The sequence below is a fragment of the Oncorhynchus clarkii genome, chromosome 3, assembly GCF_045791955.1.
Source record: "Oncorhynchus clarkii lewisi isolate Uvic-CL-2024 chromosome 3, UVic_Ocla_1.0, whole genome shotgun sequence".
Lineage (NCBI taxonomy): Eukaryota > Metazoa > Chordata > Actinopteri > Salmoniformes > Salmonidae > Oncorhynchus > Oncorhynchus clarkii.
In genome coordinates this window covers 37325236-37343963 of record NC_092149.1, presented here as the reverse complement: position 1 = coordinate 37343963, position 18728 = coordinate 37325236, and the positions used below count along the sequence as shown (strand labels likewise).

The 18728-nt window shown below is 40.9% G+C and overlaps 1 protein-coding gene across 1 annotated transcript in view; it reads right to left on the bottom strand.

The window, feature by feature from the left end:
- LOC139394532 (ER membrane protein complex subunit 2) overlaps positions 1 to 18728 on the bottom strand; it is a 68445-nt gene that overhangs the window by 40828 nt on the left and 8889 nt on the right. The window contains exon 3 of the mRNA XM_071142626.1: positions 6767 to 6831. Within this exon, the coding sequence (XP_070998727.1) occupies positions 6767 to 6831 (65 nt within the window). The remainder of the gene's footprint in view (positions 1 to 6766; positions 6832 to 18728) is intronic.

Here is an 18728-nt window from a genome sequence, read left to right as displayed (position 1 = left end):
ATCATACTACACCGGCTCTGCCACTCGTTGGATGTGGCAGGGTGTTACGGATACAGTTATCCTGTGTGTGTGGGTATCCTGTGTGTGTTTCTTTTCTCTCCGTCTCCCCTCACAGGTGAACATCATCACTCCCCAATCAGTCAACAATCAACCCATCAATCAGAAGACACACCTCCTCCTGTTTCCTACCCTATCACAGTTCCTTCCCCATGGTTTAAAAACCCCATCATTTGTTTGCTCTGGAGCTCAATCTCTTTGTAAATGCCATGTGTGTAGATCTCTGTTCTTCATAGATTTCAGTAGCTCAATCTCTTTGTAAATGCCATGTTTGTAGATCTCTGTTCTTCATAGATTTCAGGAGCTCAATCTCTTTGTAAATGCCATGTTTGTAGATCTCTGTTCTTCGCTCGCTCTCTGTGTATTAATTAACCTCTCTTTTGTTTGAGCACCTCCAAATCACTTTGTCATCTCCTGTGAGTATTGTTTTTGCTTATGGTGTTTGCTGGTGGGAAAAGGGGAAACCAAGACAAGTCGCCCATGGGCATACACTACCCGTAGGTAAACTTTGTTAAAAACACTAGTTAGAACTGGGCAGACCACCCACTGTATTTTTGGTTAGTTAGTTAGCTGTTGTTAAAGTAGGCTAGTCTAGCTTAGGGGTGTTTTTGCATATTTGTTTCTTTCCTTGGGTCCAGCTCAGCCCCTTTTCCTGCTCCCCCCATTACCGTGTGTTTATCAAATAAACCTTGAGTTTGACGGTAGATTTCAGTTGTCCTGGTTATTACGTTCACACTTTTACTTTGTCACAATTATAATTTACATGAGTTATGTTACAGGTCTCATTACCATCCCCCCCTAGACTGTCGGGCCAAAAGGGATTCGTAACACAGGGCTTGCAAACTATTGCAGATTACAAAGGGAAGCTGCTCAGTGACGAGCCTACCAGGCGAGCTAAATCACAGCCTGACTAACAGGTGTCTGTATATAGCCTTGCTGCTCTTTTTCCACGTCTTTTTACGAATGTTTTATTTCTTTACTTACACACACACACACACACACACACACCTTTTTTTATTTTACACACCATTGGTTAGAGCCTGTAAGTAAGCATTTCACTGTATTCGGTGCACGTGACAAACTTTGATTTGCATCACCCAGAGAGTTGTTTGGTTAGCTGTGTTTCTGTAGCGCTCATGTAATTGCAGAATTTACAAAACAAACGGCCACTGGATTGATGCAAATAATAATGGCATTATTCTGCCAGGTAGGCTACTTTGCAGTTAACATTTGGTTTAGAAGATTCTAGGGAAAGTCTTTCCATCTACCAGCAGACGATTATCATTAGCATTAACGCTAACGGCTACAAAGTGTAGACTAGACATACATGCACTGCACACAACACAGAGGCATTCCTGTGCCTTTTCAGAAAGGAACATAAGTATCACTGATGCATGTTCATATCTTATTAACACATGTTCTAATAAGTTTAATACATTTAGTTGATTTCCTAACAAGTTAAATACATTTTTCAATATTGCTGAATTCCATTTTTAAAATCTGGATTCCGTCTGCGTTTTCCGCAACGCAAATGTTATGCCCCACAGAAAATAATTAAGATTAAGACCTTTTGGTTACCGGCCCAACACTTAACGACTAGGCTACCTGCCGCCCAATATATTTGTAATTTATTTCCCCGAGTCTCCTTTTGCCACTGAAATGCTCAGCCTGATCGTCTGGGCATGTTAATAAAAATGTAAATATATTAACATACACAGCCCGAGTGACGGAGTCAGGGCCTACTCTGTGAAATGAATCAAAATAGAACTAATTAAAAATATATACACATGACCAATAATCAGTTAGTCATGATTTTTTTTGCATGATAAAAATCGATTCCTGAACATGTATTTACTTCCTGAATTTGCGCAAGGCAGCCTCGCTGTGCCTTTCTCCCTCCCTTCAAACTCCTTGACATGACTTGTGTATTTGAGTTTACACCATATGCTGCTAGCCACGTCGAAAGGCAGTCAGAGAGCAACAATGAGCGCCAGCTCATCAAACAGGCTCAGGGGCAACTATGTGGAACTACTACATGCCTTGGCTGAAACAAATGTTAGCAACCCCGTTTAGAGACCGCCACCTGGTTTGGTTTTTGCTCATGGCCTATGATGGAATTTTCAATAAAACTGAGTCGCTCTTCCATGTTCTGCAGAACAAAGTGATGGATAGGAGTTTCTGCAGTACCCATATCAGCGACACGATTAAAGCACTGGAACGGCAGCGACAAGACTGATAGTTCCTATGAACAATTCGAGCTGAAATGCGATGAACTGGGCCTGGCAGAAAGTGAAACACTAAGTAAACAGCTGATCAGAGTAGAAAGTGGGACAATCAACTACAATGTACTGAACAATATCAATGTTCAGGTGAGAGCCCGGTTTGACCACGACGGTAAAATTAATTTCTTTGGCTTAGTGGACTGCAACATTGTTTGAACAATGTCACAAAAGTTCAACACCAGCAACTGGTCATTGTTCAGAATAATCAGATGAGATTTTGTCATGCTGTGGGGAAAAACTCCATCCTAAAAGGCTGACACTCGGAGTTTTTTTCAAAAAGTTCTTACACTAAAGGGCATTATCATAAATTCACAATTTGAGTGTCATACAAAAAAAGAAAATTGACTGACCGCACTGCCCCTTTAAACACAAACAAATATACTGTATCCATGTAAAGCATATATGGTTTTGAGATGTCATATGCAATGTATTTTTTTGTGTGCATTTTTTTTAAATGACGCAATCCAGTCTGCCCAGACCATTGAGAGGGATAGCTGGTTTCCATTCATGGGATCCATGATAAAAGAGCAACAACACGGTCCTGGAGAAATTATGTGAAAATCAGCAGTTGACGTGGTTGAAGACCATGTTGCCTTGTGGCTACCCACAATTCACCACTCGCTACCATAAAAAGGAGAGGCAGGATGCTCTTTTCGTGAGTTTTTTTCCCCTCCCGTCTCTGAGGGAACTGGAGTTTGTTTTTTTCCACACACTCATGACAGAGGTGAGGAATGGTTATCGTCACGTCCAACGATATTCTGGATGAGATGGAAAATCTGTTCTGCAGCCCGGATCATTTGACCTATCCAACTACAGTCATGGTCTTTCTCACTGGGAGCAGGTCATTGGACAACTTCACGTAATCTCGTTTCGTCTTCGCCAATATTCTTTGCAATGCACAGGGAATCCTTGCAAAACATCCTTATATACTAGTTCCCCATCACCCATAATATATATATATATATATATATTTTTTTTTAAATGTATCACTCAATTTTAAGCAAGTAGGAGCAAAACAACTGACAGGACATTAACTAGACTTCAATAGTACATTTAGCCAGTTCAAATCAGTCCAGAATAGTGGGAAAATGCCATAGGTTCCTGTTCTTTGCAGTGAAAATGCACGTTTTGATTTAAATCAAGCTAAGCAAGAACACTTCTCCAGTGGGGCAAAAAAGTATTTAGTCAGCCACCAATTGTGCAAGTTCTCCCACTTAAAAATATGAGGCCTGTAATTTCAACATAGGTACACTTCAACTATGACAGACAAATGAGAATAAAAAAAATCAGAAAATTACATTGTAGGATTTGTTATGAATTTATTTGCAAATTATGGTGGAAAATAAGTATTTGGTCACCTACAAACAAGCAAGATTGCTGGCTCTCACAGACCTGTAACTTCTTCTTTAAGGGGCTCCTCTGTCCTCCACTCGTTACCTGTATTAATGGCACCTGTTTGAACTTGTTATCAGTATAAAAGACACCTGTCCACAACCTCAAACAGTCACACTCCAAACTCCACTATGGCCAAGACCAAAGAGATGTCAAAGGACACCAGAAACAAAATTGTAGACCTGCACCAGGCTGGGAAGACAGGCTGAATCTGCAATAGGTAAGCAGCTTGGTTTGAAGAAATCAACTGTGGGAGCAATTATTAGGAAATGGAAGATATACAAGACCACTGATAATCTCCCTCGATCTGGGGCTCCACGCAAGATCTCATCCCGTGGGGTCAAAATGATCACAAGAACGGTGAGCAAAAATCCCAGAACCACACGGGGGGACCTAGTGAATGACCTGCAGAGAGCTGGGACCAAAGTAACAAAGCCTACCATCAGTAACACACTACGCCACCAGGGACTCAAATCCTGCAGTGCCAGACGTGTCCCCCTGCTTAAGCCAGTACATGTCCAGGCCCGTCTGAAGTTTGCTAGAGGGCATTTGGATGATCCAGAAGAAGATTGGGAGAATGTCATATGGTCAGATGAAACCAAAATATAACTTTTTGGTAAAAACTCAACTTGTCGTGTTTGGAGGACAAAGAAAGCTGAGTTGCATCCAAAGAACACCATACCTACTGTGAAGCAGGGGGGTGGAAACATCATGCTTTGGGGCTGTTTTTCTGCAAAGGGACCAGGACAACTGATCCGTGTAAAGGAAAGAATGAATGGGGCAATGTATCGTGAGATTTTGAGTGAAAACCTCCTTCCATCAGCAAGGGCATTGAAGATGAAACGTGGCTGGGTCTTTCAGCATGACAATGATCCCAAACACACCGCACGGGCAACGAAGGAGTGGCTTCGTAAGAAGCATTTCAAGGTCCTGGAGTGGCCTAGCCAGTCTCCAGATCTCAACCCCATAGAAAATCTTTGGAGGGAGTTGAAAGTCCGTGTTGCCCAGCAACAGCCCCAAAACATCACTGCTCTAGAGGAGAATGGGCCAAAATACCAGCAACAGTGTGTGAAAACCTTGTGAAGACTTACAGAAAACGTTTGACCTCTGTCATTGCCAACAAAGGGTATATAACAAAGTATTGAGATAAACTTTTGTTATTGACCAAATACTTATTTTGCACCATAATTTGCAAATAAATTCATTAAAAATCCTACAATGTGATTTTCTGGATTTTATTCCCTCATTTTGTCTGTCATAGTTGAAGTGTACCTATGATGAAAATTACAGGCCTCTCTCATCTTTTTAAGTGGGAGAACTTGCACAATTGGTGGCTGACTAAATACTTTTTTGCCCCACTGTATATCCACAATGCGAATTTGATTTAATTCCAATCCAAACGCACAGGGTAATGCCATTGGTTCCTGCTCTTTGCAGTGAAAAGGTATCTTTTGATTCATATCAAAATAAGCAGGAACAATGTTATATATTCCACAATGCGAATTTGATTGAATTCCAATCCAAAACGTATCGGAACATCAAAACATGATACATTGACTGTTAATAGAGTATTAGTTCTGACTAACACAAGATGCTTTCTTCTTGTTCTACTGGATCACAGGAAGGACAGGAGATGGCCCAAAGTGATTCCTCAACAGGAATCGGCCCCATCTGCTTGCCTAGCATGCTTATTTTCAACTGTGGGCATTCACTTCAAAGTTTTCACCTGCATTTGCATATGAGAGTATATTGAACAGGAAAATGATGAATTCTGCTAACTAGGCATGGTTTCTTATCAACCCAGAGACTCATAACCCGCTCAATCACCATTCGGTCCGAAAATAATGTCTGTTTGCTATCAAGGCATGGTTTGTCATCAACCCAGAACTCACGATTCAGTCCTAAAATGAGTAAAACAGAATAATCTCATTCTATCACGTGCTGGATTTACAAATAATCAATCAGATCTTAAAAATAAACTGGATTAAACACTAATTAGAAATAACTGTGGTTTTAAATTCCCAATGTATATTAGAAAAGTGTAGTGATCTTAACTTTTTGCTCTCGTCATATTAAAATGTAATACATTTTCATAAAGCCCTTGAATTCTGAGAGTGTAATTTCTCTCCTCAAGCCTCACATTAATTAAGAATAACCAATATGTGCGGCATATAAATAAAACCATGTATTTGATGTACAAGGGACAATTATATTTTTTTTTATATAAAAGAATCATCCTTTTGTATCAATCTCTCTCCTGTATGCTTTATGTTGTTCAATCCAAAAATATGTGGGAGGAAAAAAATCAGTGCCTTCAGAAAGAATTCACCCTCCTTGATCTAATCCCAGAGCTGACAAGATAAAAATCTGACGTTCTGCCCCTGAACAAGACAGTTAACCCACTGTTCCTAGGTCGTCATCGTAAATAACAATGTGTTCTTAACTAACTTGCCTAGTTAGATAAAAAAAGACAACTTTAATCACTGTCAAAGGTGATTCTGACATGTATTGACTTAGGTGGATATAATCAAGATATATTAATGTTTGATTTTTCATAATTCTTTTACAAAGTGTATAATTTTTCTTCCACTGACTTTACAGATTACTTTGTGTAGATCATTGACAAAACATGACAATTAAATCCATTTTTATCCCACCTTGTAACAACAAAATGTGTAAAAAGTCAAGGGGTGTGAATACTTTCTGAAGGCACTTTAAGTAACACAATCTGTAACATATCTATTAGCTAACTCTGGGTTGGCAGATGAATGAACAAGGAAAGGGGGAGTTAAACTCCATAAAGGTTTACAGCTAACACTAACACTGGTGTTCATCTATAGTGAGTTTTCTACACTCCCTTATTCCAACACTGCTCAGCAAATGGTTTTTCCAAAGTACAGACAGATGGGGTAATATTTTTGGCCAAATAAAAATATTTTCACATTTGGCAGCGGGGGTGACAAAGCAGCAATGACTGTGAGAGATGGATTTTGAGGTCGTTGGGCGTGTGTGGCAGCTGTCGGTAGTTCACTTACCCAAGCCAAATCATCCCGACTGCAGTCCAACGCAGCTATCATCACCTGCTCATAAATAATCCATACTGGGCACAGGAGACAAAGAGAAAAAGCACTGTTTTAATATTCCAGTACAGTGTCAAGTGGAACATCAAAACATGATCAATTGACACAGACTGTCATTACAGTATTAGTTCTGACTAACACAAGGTGCTTTCTTCTTGTTCTACTGGATCATAGGAAGGACAGGAGATGGCCCTTAAGTGATGCCTCAACAGGAATCGGGATTAGGCCCCATCTGCTCTCCTAGCATGCTTCTTTTCAACTGTGGGGCATTCACTTCAAAACTTTTTCACCTGCATTTGCATATGACAATATCTTGAACAGGGAAAATAATGTCTGCCTGCTATCTTGGCATGGTTTCCTACCAACCCAGAAACTCGTTAACACCATTCAGTCCTACAATAATGTCTGCTCTCTTAGCACTTCAATCCTGGGGAATTGCTTTCAAGTATAATTTCTCTCCTCAATCCTCACTTTTATTATTAATAATCATCAATATATGCTGCATAGAAATAAAACCATGTATTTAAAGGACTGGATGGAAAGTTCAATACAACAACAAAACAAACCGCTCGATTAGCCTTAATTTAGAGGATCAATCATGGTGAATGACCGTTGACCAAATTCTGCTGGTATTCCAAGATTTTGTTCTTCACGGAAAATGTCCTAAACCTCATAAGATATTGGACAACTCCATACAAAAGACAACGCTTCGCAGCCCTTTCCAAAAGCACAAAGAAAGAAAGCTTACACAGCGGTCATCCAGGGCAACAGAATATTATGTAATTTCCCCTCATTTCGCTGTGACGCCCTATTCACAAGGCTTATCAATATAGCCAGATACATTTCATCCAGTGGTTTAGAAATAAAGATTAAATGTTTATTGAAGTGTTTATTCAATCACTCAACTGTAACAGTAAAAGACAGTGATTAATAATAGGCTTGGCCAATGGATCCAATTAATGGAATTAATGCTAAATGTCAGACAAGTCTGTTTTGACAAGCACGCCAGACGTCCTCTGCCAAACGCTGTCTAACTGTTAATTGAGAAAGAACAATAAAACCCAAATCAACAAGAAAACTGATATGCCAAAACAAACAAACGCCTGGAGTTTTTCCTTGCCTGTTTATGATTACAGCTCTTGTTTTGATAATTGCCATCTTGTTTCACAGCCAATTTAAGAACTGGCTGTGGTTTCAATAAAACCGGGGCGTGTTAAGTGTTTACCCTGCTCTTTAAAGACTATGAATCATAACGACTACAAGGAAAAGAGACTTCCACAGAGTCGTTCAGCAAGACTACCTAGTGAGAAAGGAGCAGACTATTATATAGCCTAAAGGCAAAACCGAGTGTGCCGCTACCAACTATCACATATGGGTTCTTTTTTTTAATCAAGAAGAGGCTTACCAAGCTTCTGCATCATTCAATTCAAAAGTTGAGTCACATTGGTGAGCCTACTAAAAATACTGACTAGGCCTAGGCTTCTGAGAACTTGTGACACATTAAAGCTGGAATTGGAAGAAGGTGAAACACCACTGTTTGACCCAGCGTCTTTGTTATTGTTTTGTTGATGAAACGGAGGAGAGGAACAACCAGCATCGTTGCAAAAAAAATAAAAAAATGTCGCAGTACATATTCTGCTGAGGGGTATACTACAAAGTCGGATCCAGGAGTTAGCCAGCTAACGAGACTAAATATTCTGATACGTTTCTTTCAAAAAATGTAAAGTTAAAATGGGCATGGTCTAATTGATTCAACGGACAAAAACACATCCAAGTTTAGCTTTTTTTTTTTATGAACGAGAAATGAGCTATTTCTGGTTGCCTAGCAAAGATAGCTGGCTAACTTATTGATCCTGCTTTGTAGTATACCGCTCTGTTCTAACATTGTCTGAAGTGACTATTTGTTATTATAACCCAAACGAACGTGGCAGTAACACCAAAAGGAGTCCAGCTTTAAAAGATACTAGCCTATACGGTTTGCCTTTTGGAGGTGGGAATATATTATTTTGGATTAAAAAAAGTATTCAGGCTACACTAGTGCCTTCACAAATTAATCATAACCTTTGAATTATTCCACATTTTTTTGTGTTACTGCCTGAATTCAAAATGGATTAAATAGATTTTTTTCCTTACCCATCTACTGTACACACAATACCCCATAAAGATATTTACATAAGTATTCACACCCCTGAGTCAATACTTTGTAGAATCACCTTTGGCAGAGATTACAGCTATGAGTATGTCTGGGTAAGTCTCTAAGAGCTTTCCACACCTGGATTTCTCAAATTTGGCTAATTATTATTTTCAAAAATCTTCAAGATCTGTCAAATTGGTTGTTGATCATTGCTCGACAACACTTTTCAGATTTTGCCATAGATTTCCTAGTAGGTTTAAGTCAAAACTGCAACTCGGTCACTCAGGAACATTCACTGGCCTTCTTGGTAAGCAACGCCAGTGTAGATTTGGCCAAGTGTTTAAGGTTATTATCCCGCTGAAAAGGTGAATTAATCTCCCAGTGTTTGGTGGAAAGCAGACTGTGCCAGGTTTTGATCTAGGATTTTGCCTGTGCTTAGCCCCATTCCGTTTATTTTTTTTCTCCTGAAAAACTCCCCAGGCCTTAAAAAGTATTCCCATAACGTGATGCAGCCACCACTATGTTTGAAAATATGGAGTGTTACTCGGTTATGTGTTGTATTGCATTTGCCCCCAACATAACACTTTGTATTCAGGATATAAAGTTAATTTCTTTGCCACATTTTTTGCAGTGTTACTATATAATATTTTTTATTCTGTACAGGCTTCATTTTTTTCACTTTGGCAATTAGGTTAGTATTGTGGAGTAAATACAATGTTGTGGATCCATCCTCAGTGTTCTATCACAGCCATTAAACTCTGTAACGGTTTTAAAGTCACCATTGGCCTCATGGTAAAAATCCCTGAGCGGTTTAATTCCTCTCCGGCGACTGAGTTAAGAAGGACGCCTGTATTTTTGTAGTGACTGGGTGTATTGATACAATATCCAAATTTGAATTAATAACTCCAACATGCTCAAAGGGATAATCAATATCTACTTAAAAATGTTTTACCCTTCTATCAATAGGTGCCCTTCTTTGGGGAGGCAAAGAAAACTATGGCCTTTGTGATTGAATCTGTGTTTGAAATGCACTGCTTGACTGAGGGACCTTACAGATAATTGTGTGTGGGGTAGTGGTGCTGTTTGTTCAATAACCCATCCACAACCGCCCGACTATATGATAAAGTGAAAATCTGAGGCCCATACCCAACGCTAACCCGCAAATATAGAAAATGCAATAGGCTACAGTCAGACAATAGAACGAATTTGACAGGGGTTGCAGAATTTTGTTTTGCCTGATTTAGATATGTTTCTGCTTATAATTTCCGACATTTTGGTGGGCTATTTGTTAGTCAACTTGTCTATAATAAGATACATGTAGCTTCTTTTTTGTCATTATATGTTGCCTTAGAAGACTAAATAAACCTTGGCTCAACAGAATAATGTAATAGAGCGATAGAATACTGTTGTCAACTAGATTGAAGCATTCAAAGTTCTCTTCATCATTCGCGGAGCAAAGACGTTTACGGACGGGGGAGATAATACAATAACGCAAAAAAAATATACAATAACCCCAAAAAATGTCCTAAATGACATCAGTTTGACCGGTAAGGAAAAAGAAAGCTGTGAAAACGACCTAAGGTGTTTCTGATAAGATTTTAGGTCAGCTTCGATGCATATTTTAGGTGGTTGAAATACTATCAGCTTTTATGATAAAGACATACCATCTGTAGAGGTGCTAACTGAGCATTGCATTCTCTCAAGATGTAGAAATCATATTTCTCACTCCTGTGCCCAAGTTCAAATTTTGCCAACATTTGGTGTATAATTTTACTGCAAGAAATTGTTAATTCTGCAAGAGTTATAAATAACGCTGTGTGAGAGGTTATAGACCTACAGTCAGTGTCCAGATTTCAGTTTCCATTCAACACATCTAAACAGTGGGCAGTTCTTGACATGCCATAGGCCTATTTAAAGTCCCGTCTTGTGACTGTCTCACAACACAACATAGCTGGCACTGCTATCATCCTCTTACCACATCACCAATTTTTTTCCAAACATTACATTTCTAGCCATCCCTTTTCTTAATCTTATTTTAAATATCATGTTAAACACTATTATTGCACACAGAGTGAGTCCATGCAACTTACAGTGCCAAGAAAAAGTATGTGAAACCTTCGTAATTACCCGGATTTATGCATAAATTGGTCATTGAATTTGATCCGATCTTAATCTAAGTCAAAACAATTGACAAACACAGTGTGTTTAAACTAATAACACGCAAATGATTGTAGGTTGGAAAAAGAATGTGAACCCCTAGCTTCTCCAATAGCTAATTGGAGTCACGAGTCAGCTAACCTGGAGTCCAATCAATGAGATGAGATTGGAGGTGTTGGTAGAGCTGTCCTGCCCTATAAAAACTAACAAAATTTGAGTTTGCAATTCACAAGAAGCATTACCTGATGTAAACCATGCCTCGAACAAAAGAGATCTCAGAAGACCAAAGATTAAGAATTTTGACTTGCGTAAAGCTGGAAAGGGTTACAAAAGTATCTCTAAAAGCCTTGATGTTCATCAGTCCATGGTAAGGCAAATTGTCTATAAATGGAGAATGTTCAACACTGTTGATACTCTCCTTAGGAGTGGCCGTCCTGCAAAGATGACTGCAAGAGCACAACAGAATGCTCAATGAAGTTAAGAAGAATCCTAGTTTCAGCAAAATACTTACAGAAGTCTCTGGAACATGCTAACACCTCTGTTGACGAGTCTACGATACCTAAAACACTAAACAAGAATGGTTTCATGGAAGGACACCACAGAAGAAACCACTGCTGTCCAAAAATAAAAAAATATTGCTGCACATCTGAAGTTCGCAAAAGTGCGCATGGATGTTCCACAGTGCTACTGGCAACATATTCTGTGGACAGATGAAACTAAAGTAGAATTGTTTGGAGGGAGCACAACACTATGTATGGAGAAAAAAAAGGCACAGCAAACCATGGTGGAGGGAGCATCATGGTTTGGGGCTGATTTGCTGCCTCAGGGCCTGGACAGCTAGCTATCATCGACCAAAAAATAAAATAAAGGCCATCTGTCCTCCAATTAACACTCAACAGAAGTTGGGTGATGCAACAGTACAACAACACAAAACAGAAGTAAAACAACAGAATGGCTTCAAAAGAAGAAAATATGCCTTCTAGAGTGGCCCAGTCAGAGTCCTGACCTCAACCCGTTTGAGATATTGTGGCATGACCTCAAGAGAGCGGTTCACACCAGACATCCCAAGAATATTGCTGAACTGAAACAATTTTGTAAAGAGGAATGGTCCAAAATTTCTCCAGACCGTTGTGCAAGTCTGATCTGCAACTACAGAAAATGTTTGGTTGAGGTTACTGCTGACAAAGGAGGGTCAACCTGTTATTAAATCTAAGGGTTCACATACTTTTCCCACTGTGCACTGTGAATGTTTACACGGTGTGTTCAATAAAGACATTACAACATATAACTGTTTGTGTGTGTTATTAGTTTAAGCAGACTGTGTTTGTCTATTGTTGTGACTTAAATGAAGATAAGATCAGATTGTATGACCAATTTATGCAGAAATTCAGGTAATTCCAAAGGGTTCACATACTTTTCCTTGCAACTGTATGCGACTTTAAAAAAAATGTATTATTATATTTCACCTTTATTTAACCAGGTAGGCCAGGTGAGAACAAGTTCTCATTTACAACTGCATCCTGGCCAAGATAAAGCTTAGCAGTGTGACGCAAACAACAACAGTGTTGCACATCAAATTAACAAAACGCACAGTCAATAACACAATAGAAAAAAATCTATATACAGTGTGCGCAAATGAGGTAAGATTAGGGAGGTAAGGCAATAAATAGGCCGTAGTGGTGAAGCAATTACAATTTAGCAATTAAACACTGGAGTGATAGATGTGCAGAAGATGAATGCGCAAGTAGATACTGGGGTGCAAAGGAGAAAAAAAAACAATATGGGGATGAGGTAGTTGGATGGGCTATGTACAAGTGCAATGATCTGTGAGCTGCTCTAACAGCTGATGCTTAAAGTTAGTGAGGGAGATATGAGTCTCCAGCTTCAGTGATTTTTGCAATTCGTTCCAGTCATTGGCAGCAGAGAATTGGAAGGAAAGGCGGACAAAGGAGGAATAGTCTTTGGTGGTAAACAGTGAAATATACCTGCTGGAGCGCGTGCTATGGGTGGATGCTGCTATGGTAACCAGTGAGCTGAGATAAGGCAGGGCTTTACCCAGCAGAGACTTGTAGATGACCTGGAGACAGTGGATTTGGCGATGAGTATGAAGCGAGGGCCAGCCAACGAGGGCGTACAGGTCGCAGTGGTGGGTAGTATATGGGGCTTTGGTGACAAAATTGATGGCACGGTGATAGACTGCATCCAATTTTCTGAGGAGAGTGTTGGAGGCTATTTTGTAAATGATATCGCCGAAGACAAGGATCGGGAGGATGGTCAGTTTAACGAGGGTATGTTTGGCAGCATGAGTGAAGGAGGCTTTGTTGCGAAATAGGAAGCCGATTCTAGATTTAATTTTGGATTGGAGATGCTTAATGTGAGTCTGGAAGGAGAGTTTACAGTCTAACCAGACACCTAGGTATTTGTAGCTGTCCGCATATTCTAAGTCAGAACCGTCCAGAGTAGTGATGCTGGACGGGAGGGCAGGTGCAGGCAGCGATCGGTTGAAGAGCATGCATTTAGTTTTACTTGCATTTAAGAGCAGTTGGAGGCCACGGAAGGAGAGTTGTATGGCATTGAAGTTCGTCTGGAGGTTAGTTAACACAGTGTCCAAAGAAGGGCCAGAAGTATACAGAATGGTGTCGTCTGCGTAGAGGTGGATCAGAGAATCACCAGCAGCAAGAGCGACATCATTGACGTATACAGAGAAAAGAGTCGGCCTGAGAATTGAACCCTGTGGCACCCCCATAGAGACTGCCAGAGGTCCGGACAACAGGCCCTCCGATTTGACACACTGAACTCTGTCTGAGAAGTAGTTGGTGAACCAGGCGAGGCAGTCATTTGAGAAACCAAGGCTGTTGAGTCTGCCAATAAGAATGTGGTGAGTGACAGAGTTGAAAGCCTTTGCCAGGTCGATGAGTACGGCTGCACAGTATTGTCTTTTATCAATGGCGGTTATGATATAATTTAGGACCTTGAGCGTGGCTGAGGTGCACCCATGACCAGCTCTGAAACCAGATTGCATAGCGGAGAAGGTACGGTGGGATTCGAAATGGTTGGGGATCTGTTTGTTATGTTGGCTTTCGAAGACCTTAGAAAGGCAGGGTAGAATAGATATTGGTCTGTAACAGCTTGGTCTAGCGTGTCTCCCCATTTGAAGAGGGGGATGACCGCAGCAGCTTTCCAATCTTTGGGGATCTCAGACCATACGAAAGAGAGGTTAACCTCTCTGATCTCCCCATCCCGGATCCGGTATCAGGAATACAGACTCAAGCTCATTACCATAACGCAACGTTAACTATTCATGAAAATCGCAAATGAAATGAAATAAATGCCATCTCCCAAGCTTAGCCTTTTGTAAACAACACTGTCATCTCAGATTTTCAAAATATGCTTCTCAACCATAGGAAAACAATAATTTGTGTAAAAGTAGCTAGCTAGCATAGCATTTAGCGTTAGCATTAGCATCCAGCACGCAACATTTCAACAAAAACATAAAAGCCTTCAAATAAAATCATTTACCTTTGAAGAACTTCTGATGTTTTCAATGAGGATACTCTCAGTTAGATAGCAGATGCTCAGTTTTTCCCAAAATATTCTTTGTGTATTAGAAATAGCTCCGTTTTATACATCACATTTGGCTACCAAAAAAAAACGAAAATTCAGTCCTCAAAACGCGAACTTTTTTCCAAATTAACTCCATAATATCGACTGAAAACATGGCAAACGTTGTTTAGAATCAATCCTCAAGGTGTTTTTCACATATCTCTTCATTGATATATCGTTCTTGGAAGCATGGTTTCTCCCCTCAATCAAATGGAAAAGTACAAGCAGCTGGCAATTGCGCACCGAATTCCACGCAGGACACCAGGCGGACACTTGGAAAATGTAGTCTCTTATGGTCAATCTTCCAATGATATGCCTACAAATACGTCACAATGCTGCTAACACCTTGGGGGAACGACAGAAAGTGTAGGCTCATTCCTTGCGCAATCACAGCCATATAAGGAGACAATGGAAAACAGAGCTTCAGAAATTCTGCTCATTTCCTGGTTGACGCATCATCTTGGTTTCGCCTGTAGAATGAGTTCTGGGGCACTTACAGACAATATTTTTGCAGATTCTGAAACTTCAGAGTGTTTTCTTTCAAAACCTGTCAAGAATATGCATAGTCAAGCATCTTTTCGTGACAAAATATCGCACTTAAAACGGGAACGTTTTTTATCTAAAAATGAAATAGCGCCCCTAGAGATCAAAGAGGTTAAACAGGCTAGTAATAGGGGTTGCAACAATTGCAGTGGTTAACTTTAGAAAGTGAGGGTCCAGATTGTCTAGCCCAGCTGATTTGTAGGGGTCCAGATTTTGCAACTCTTTTAGAACATCAGCTATCTGGATTTGGGTGAAGGAGAAATGGGGGAGGTTTGGGCAAGTTGCTGTGGGGGGTGCAGGGCTGTTGACCGGGGTATGGGTAGCCAGGTGGAAAGCATGGCCAGCCGTGGAAAAATGCTTAGTTAAATTCTCAATTATCGTGGATTTATCGGTGGTGACAGTGCTTACTAGCCTCAGTGCAGTGGGCAGCTGGGAGGAGGTTCTCTTATTCACCATGGACTTCACAGTGTCCCAGAACTTTTTGGAGATTTTGCTACAGAATGCAAATTCCTGTTTGAAAAAGCTAGCCTTTGCTTTCCTGCCTGTGTATATTGGTTCCTAACTTGCCTGAAAAGTTGCATATCGCGGGGGCTATTCGATGCTAATGCAGTACGCCACAGGATGTTTTTGTGCTGGTCAAGGGCAGTCAGGTCTGGAGTGAACCAAGGGCTATATTTGTTCCTGGTTCTATATTTTTTTAAATGGGCATGCTTATTTAGGGGTGCCCGTGTTTTGGGGTTGTATTTGGAAGGTTCATTGATCATTTGTATGAGATTGAGGGCATCTAGCTTGGATAGTATAACGGCCGGGGTGTTAAGCATGTCCCAGTTTAGGTCATCTAACAGTATCTGTTAGAGCTCTGAAGATAGATGGGGGGGGCAATAAATTCACATATGGTGTCCAGGGCACAGTCTATAACAAGCGGCAGCAGTGAGAGACTTGTTTCTGGAAAGGTGAATTTTTAGAAGCAGAAGCTCGAATTGTTTGGCCATAGACCTGGACAGTATGACAGAACTCTGCAGGTTATCTCTGCTGTAGATTGCAACTCCGCCCCCTTTGGCAGTTCTATCTTGTCGGAAAATGTTATAGTTAGGGATGGAAATTTCAGGATTTTCGGTGGCCTTCTTAACCTCTTTGATCTCTAGGGGCGCTATTTCATTTTTGGATAAAAAACGTTCCCGTTTTAAGCGCGATATTTTGTCACGAAAAGATGCTCGACTATGCATATTCTTGACAGTTTTTGAAAGAAAACACTCTGAAGTTTCAGAATCTGCAAAGATATTGTCTGTAAGTGCCCCAGAACTCATTCTACAGGCTAAACCAAGATGATGCATCAACCAGGAAATGAGCAGAATTTCTGAAGCTCTGTTTTCCATTGTCTCCTTATATGGCTGTGATTGCGCAAGGAATGAGCCTACACTTTCTGTCGTTCCCCCAAAGTGTTAGCAGCATTGTGACGTATTTGTAGGCATATCATTGGAAGATTGACCATAAGAGACTACATTTTCCAAGTGTCCGCCTGGTGTCCCTGCGTCGAAATTGGAGCGTAAAGCCAGGTGCAATTATTTTTCCATTTGAGAGCAAGGAGAAACCAGGCTTCCACGAAGGATATATCATTGAAGAGATATGTGGAAAAACACCTTGAGGATTGATTCTAAACCACGTTTGCCATGTTTCAGTCGATATTATGGAGTTAATTTGGAAAAAAGTTCGCGTTTTGAGGGCTGAATTTTCGTTTTTTTTTTTTTTTTTTTTTTTTTTTTTTTGGTAGCCAAATGTGATGTACAAAACAGAGCTATTTCTAATACACAAATAATCTTTTTGGAAAAACGGAGCATCTGCTATCTAACTGAGAGTCTCCTCATTGAAAACATCAGAAGTTCTTCAAAGGTAAGTTATTTTATTTGAAGGCTTTACTTGTTTTTGTGATAGTTGCCTGCTAAATGCTAACGCTAATGCTAACGCTAATGCTAACGCTAAATGCTACGCTAGCTAGCTACTGTTACACAAATGATTGTTTTCCTATGGTTGAAAAGCATATTTTGAAAATCTGAGATGACAGTGTTGTTAACAAAAGGCTAAGCTTGAGAGCTAGCATATTTATTTCATTTCATTTGCGATTTTCATGAATAGTTAACGTTGCGTTATGGTAATGAGCTTAGGTCTATAAATAGAATCCCGGATCCGGGTTTGGTCGTCGCAACAGGTTAAGCAAAGCAGTGAGTAAAACAAACTTAGAGAGGAGGCTTCTAATGTTAACATGCATGAAACCAAGGCTTTTACAGTTACAGAAGTCAACAAATGAGAGCGCCTGGGGAGTAGGAGTGGAGCTAGGCACTGCGGGTCCTGGATTAATCTCTACATCACCAGAGGAACAGAGGAGAAGTAGGTTAAGGGTACGGCTAAAGGCTATGAGACCAGGCTATTTAGACCAGGTGAGGTCACCACGTGTGGGAGGTGAAACAAAAGGGCTAGCTAAGGCATATTGAGCAGGGCTGGAGGCTCTACAGTGAAATAAGACAATAATCACTAACCAAAACAGCAATGGACGAGACAGGCATGCTTAGCCGAGTGATCATAGGGACCAGTGGGAAGCTCGGCGAGTTGGAGACATGGCGATTCAGACAGCTAGCAGGCTGGGGCTAGCAGAAGGGCCTTAGGGGGACGTCGCGATGGAAGAAGTCTGTTGTAGCCCCTTCGGACGGTTACGTCGGCACACCAGAATTGTTAGATCGGCAGGGCTCCGTGTAGGCAGTAAAAGGGTCCAGGTCAATTGGCAAAATAGGTATTGTAGCCCAAGAAAATGGCTTCAGCTAACAGTCCGATATGCTCTAGATAGCTAGCGGGCCGCAGCTAGCGGATGGGTCTTCAGGGGACGTCGCAACCGAGGAGCCTGTTGAAACCCCTCGGGCGGATTACGTCGGTAGACCAGTCGTGATGGAATTGGCGGGGCTCCGTGTCGGAAGTAAAAGGGGTCCAGGCAAATTGGCAAAATATGTATTGTAGCCCAAGGAGTGGCTGACGGACCTCATCAGCTAACCAGGAAATTGGCCTAGCACAGGGCTAGTTCCAGGCTCACTGGTGCTTGCTTCGGGACAGAGATGTTAGAGCCAGGGGATAGCCACTCAGATAGCAGCTAGCTAGCTGCGATGATCCAGGTGAAAAGGTTCAGTGCTTGCGGTAGGAAACCAGAGATGTGGAGAAAAAAAAAAAAGGCAGTCTGGTATGCTCTGGGTTGAATCGTGCTGTGCAGACTGACAGGAGTTGACCGGGCTAAGGTTAGCTGATGACCGCTAGCAGTGGCTTACTGACTACTAGCTAGTTAGCTGGCTAGCTAGTATGTTGAAACTGAGGTTAAAAATATACGGGGGGGGGGGGGCAGTGTCAGGTTTCCGAGGCGAGTACTAGGAACCCAAAGTGCCAGAGCAAGACACGTTACCCCTGCTCCAAAAAGTTACAAGAAGAAGTGCACGACTCCAA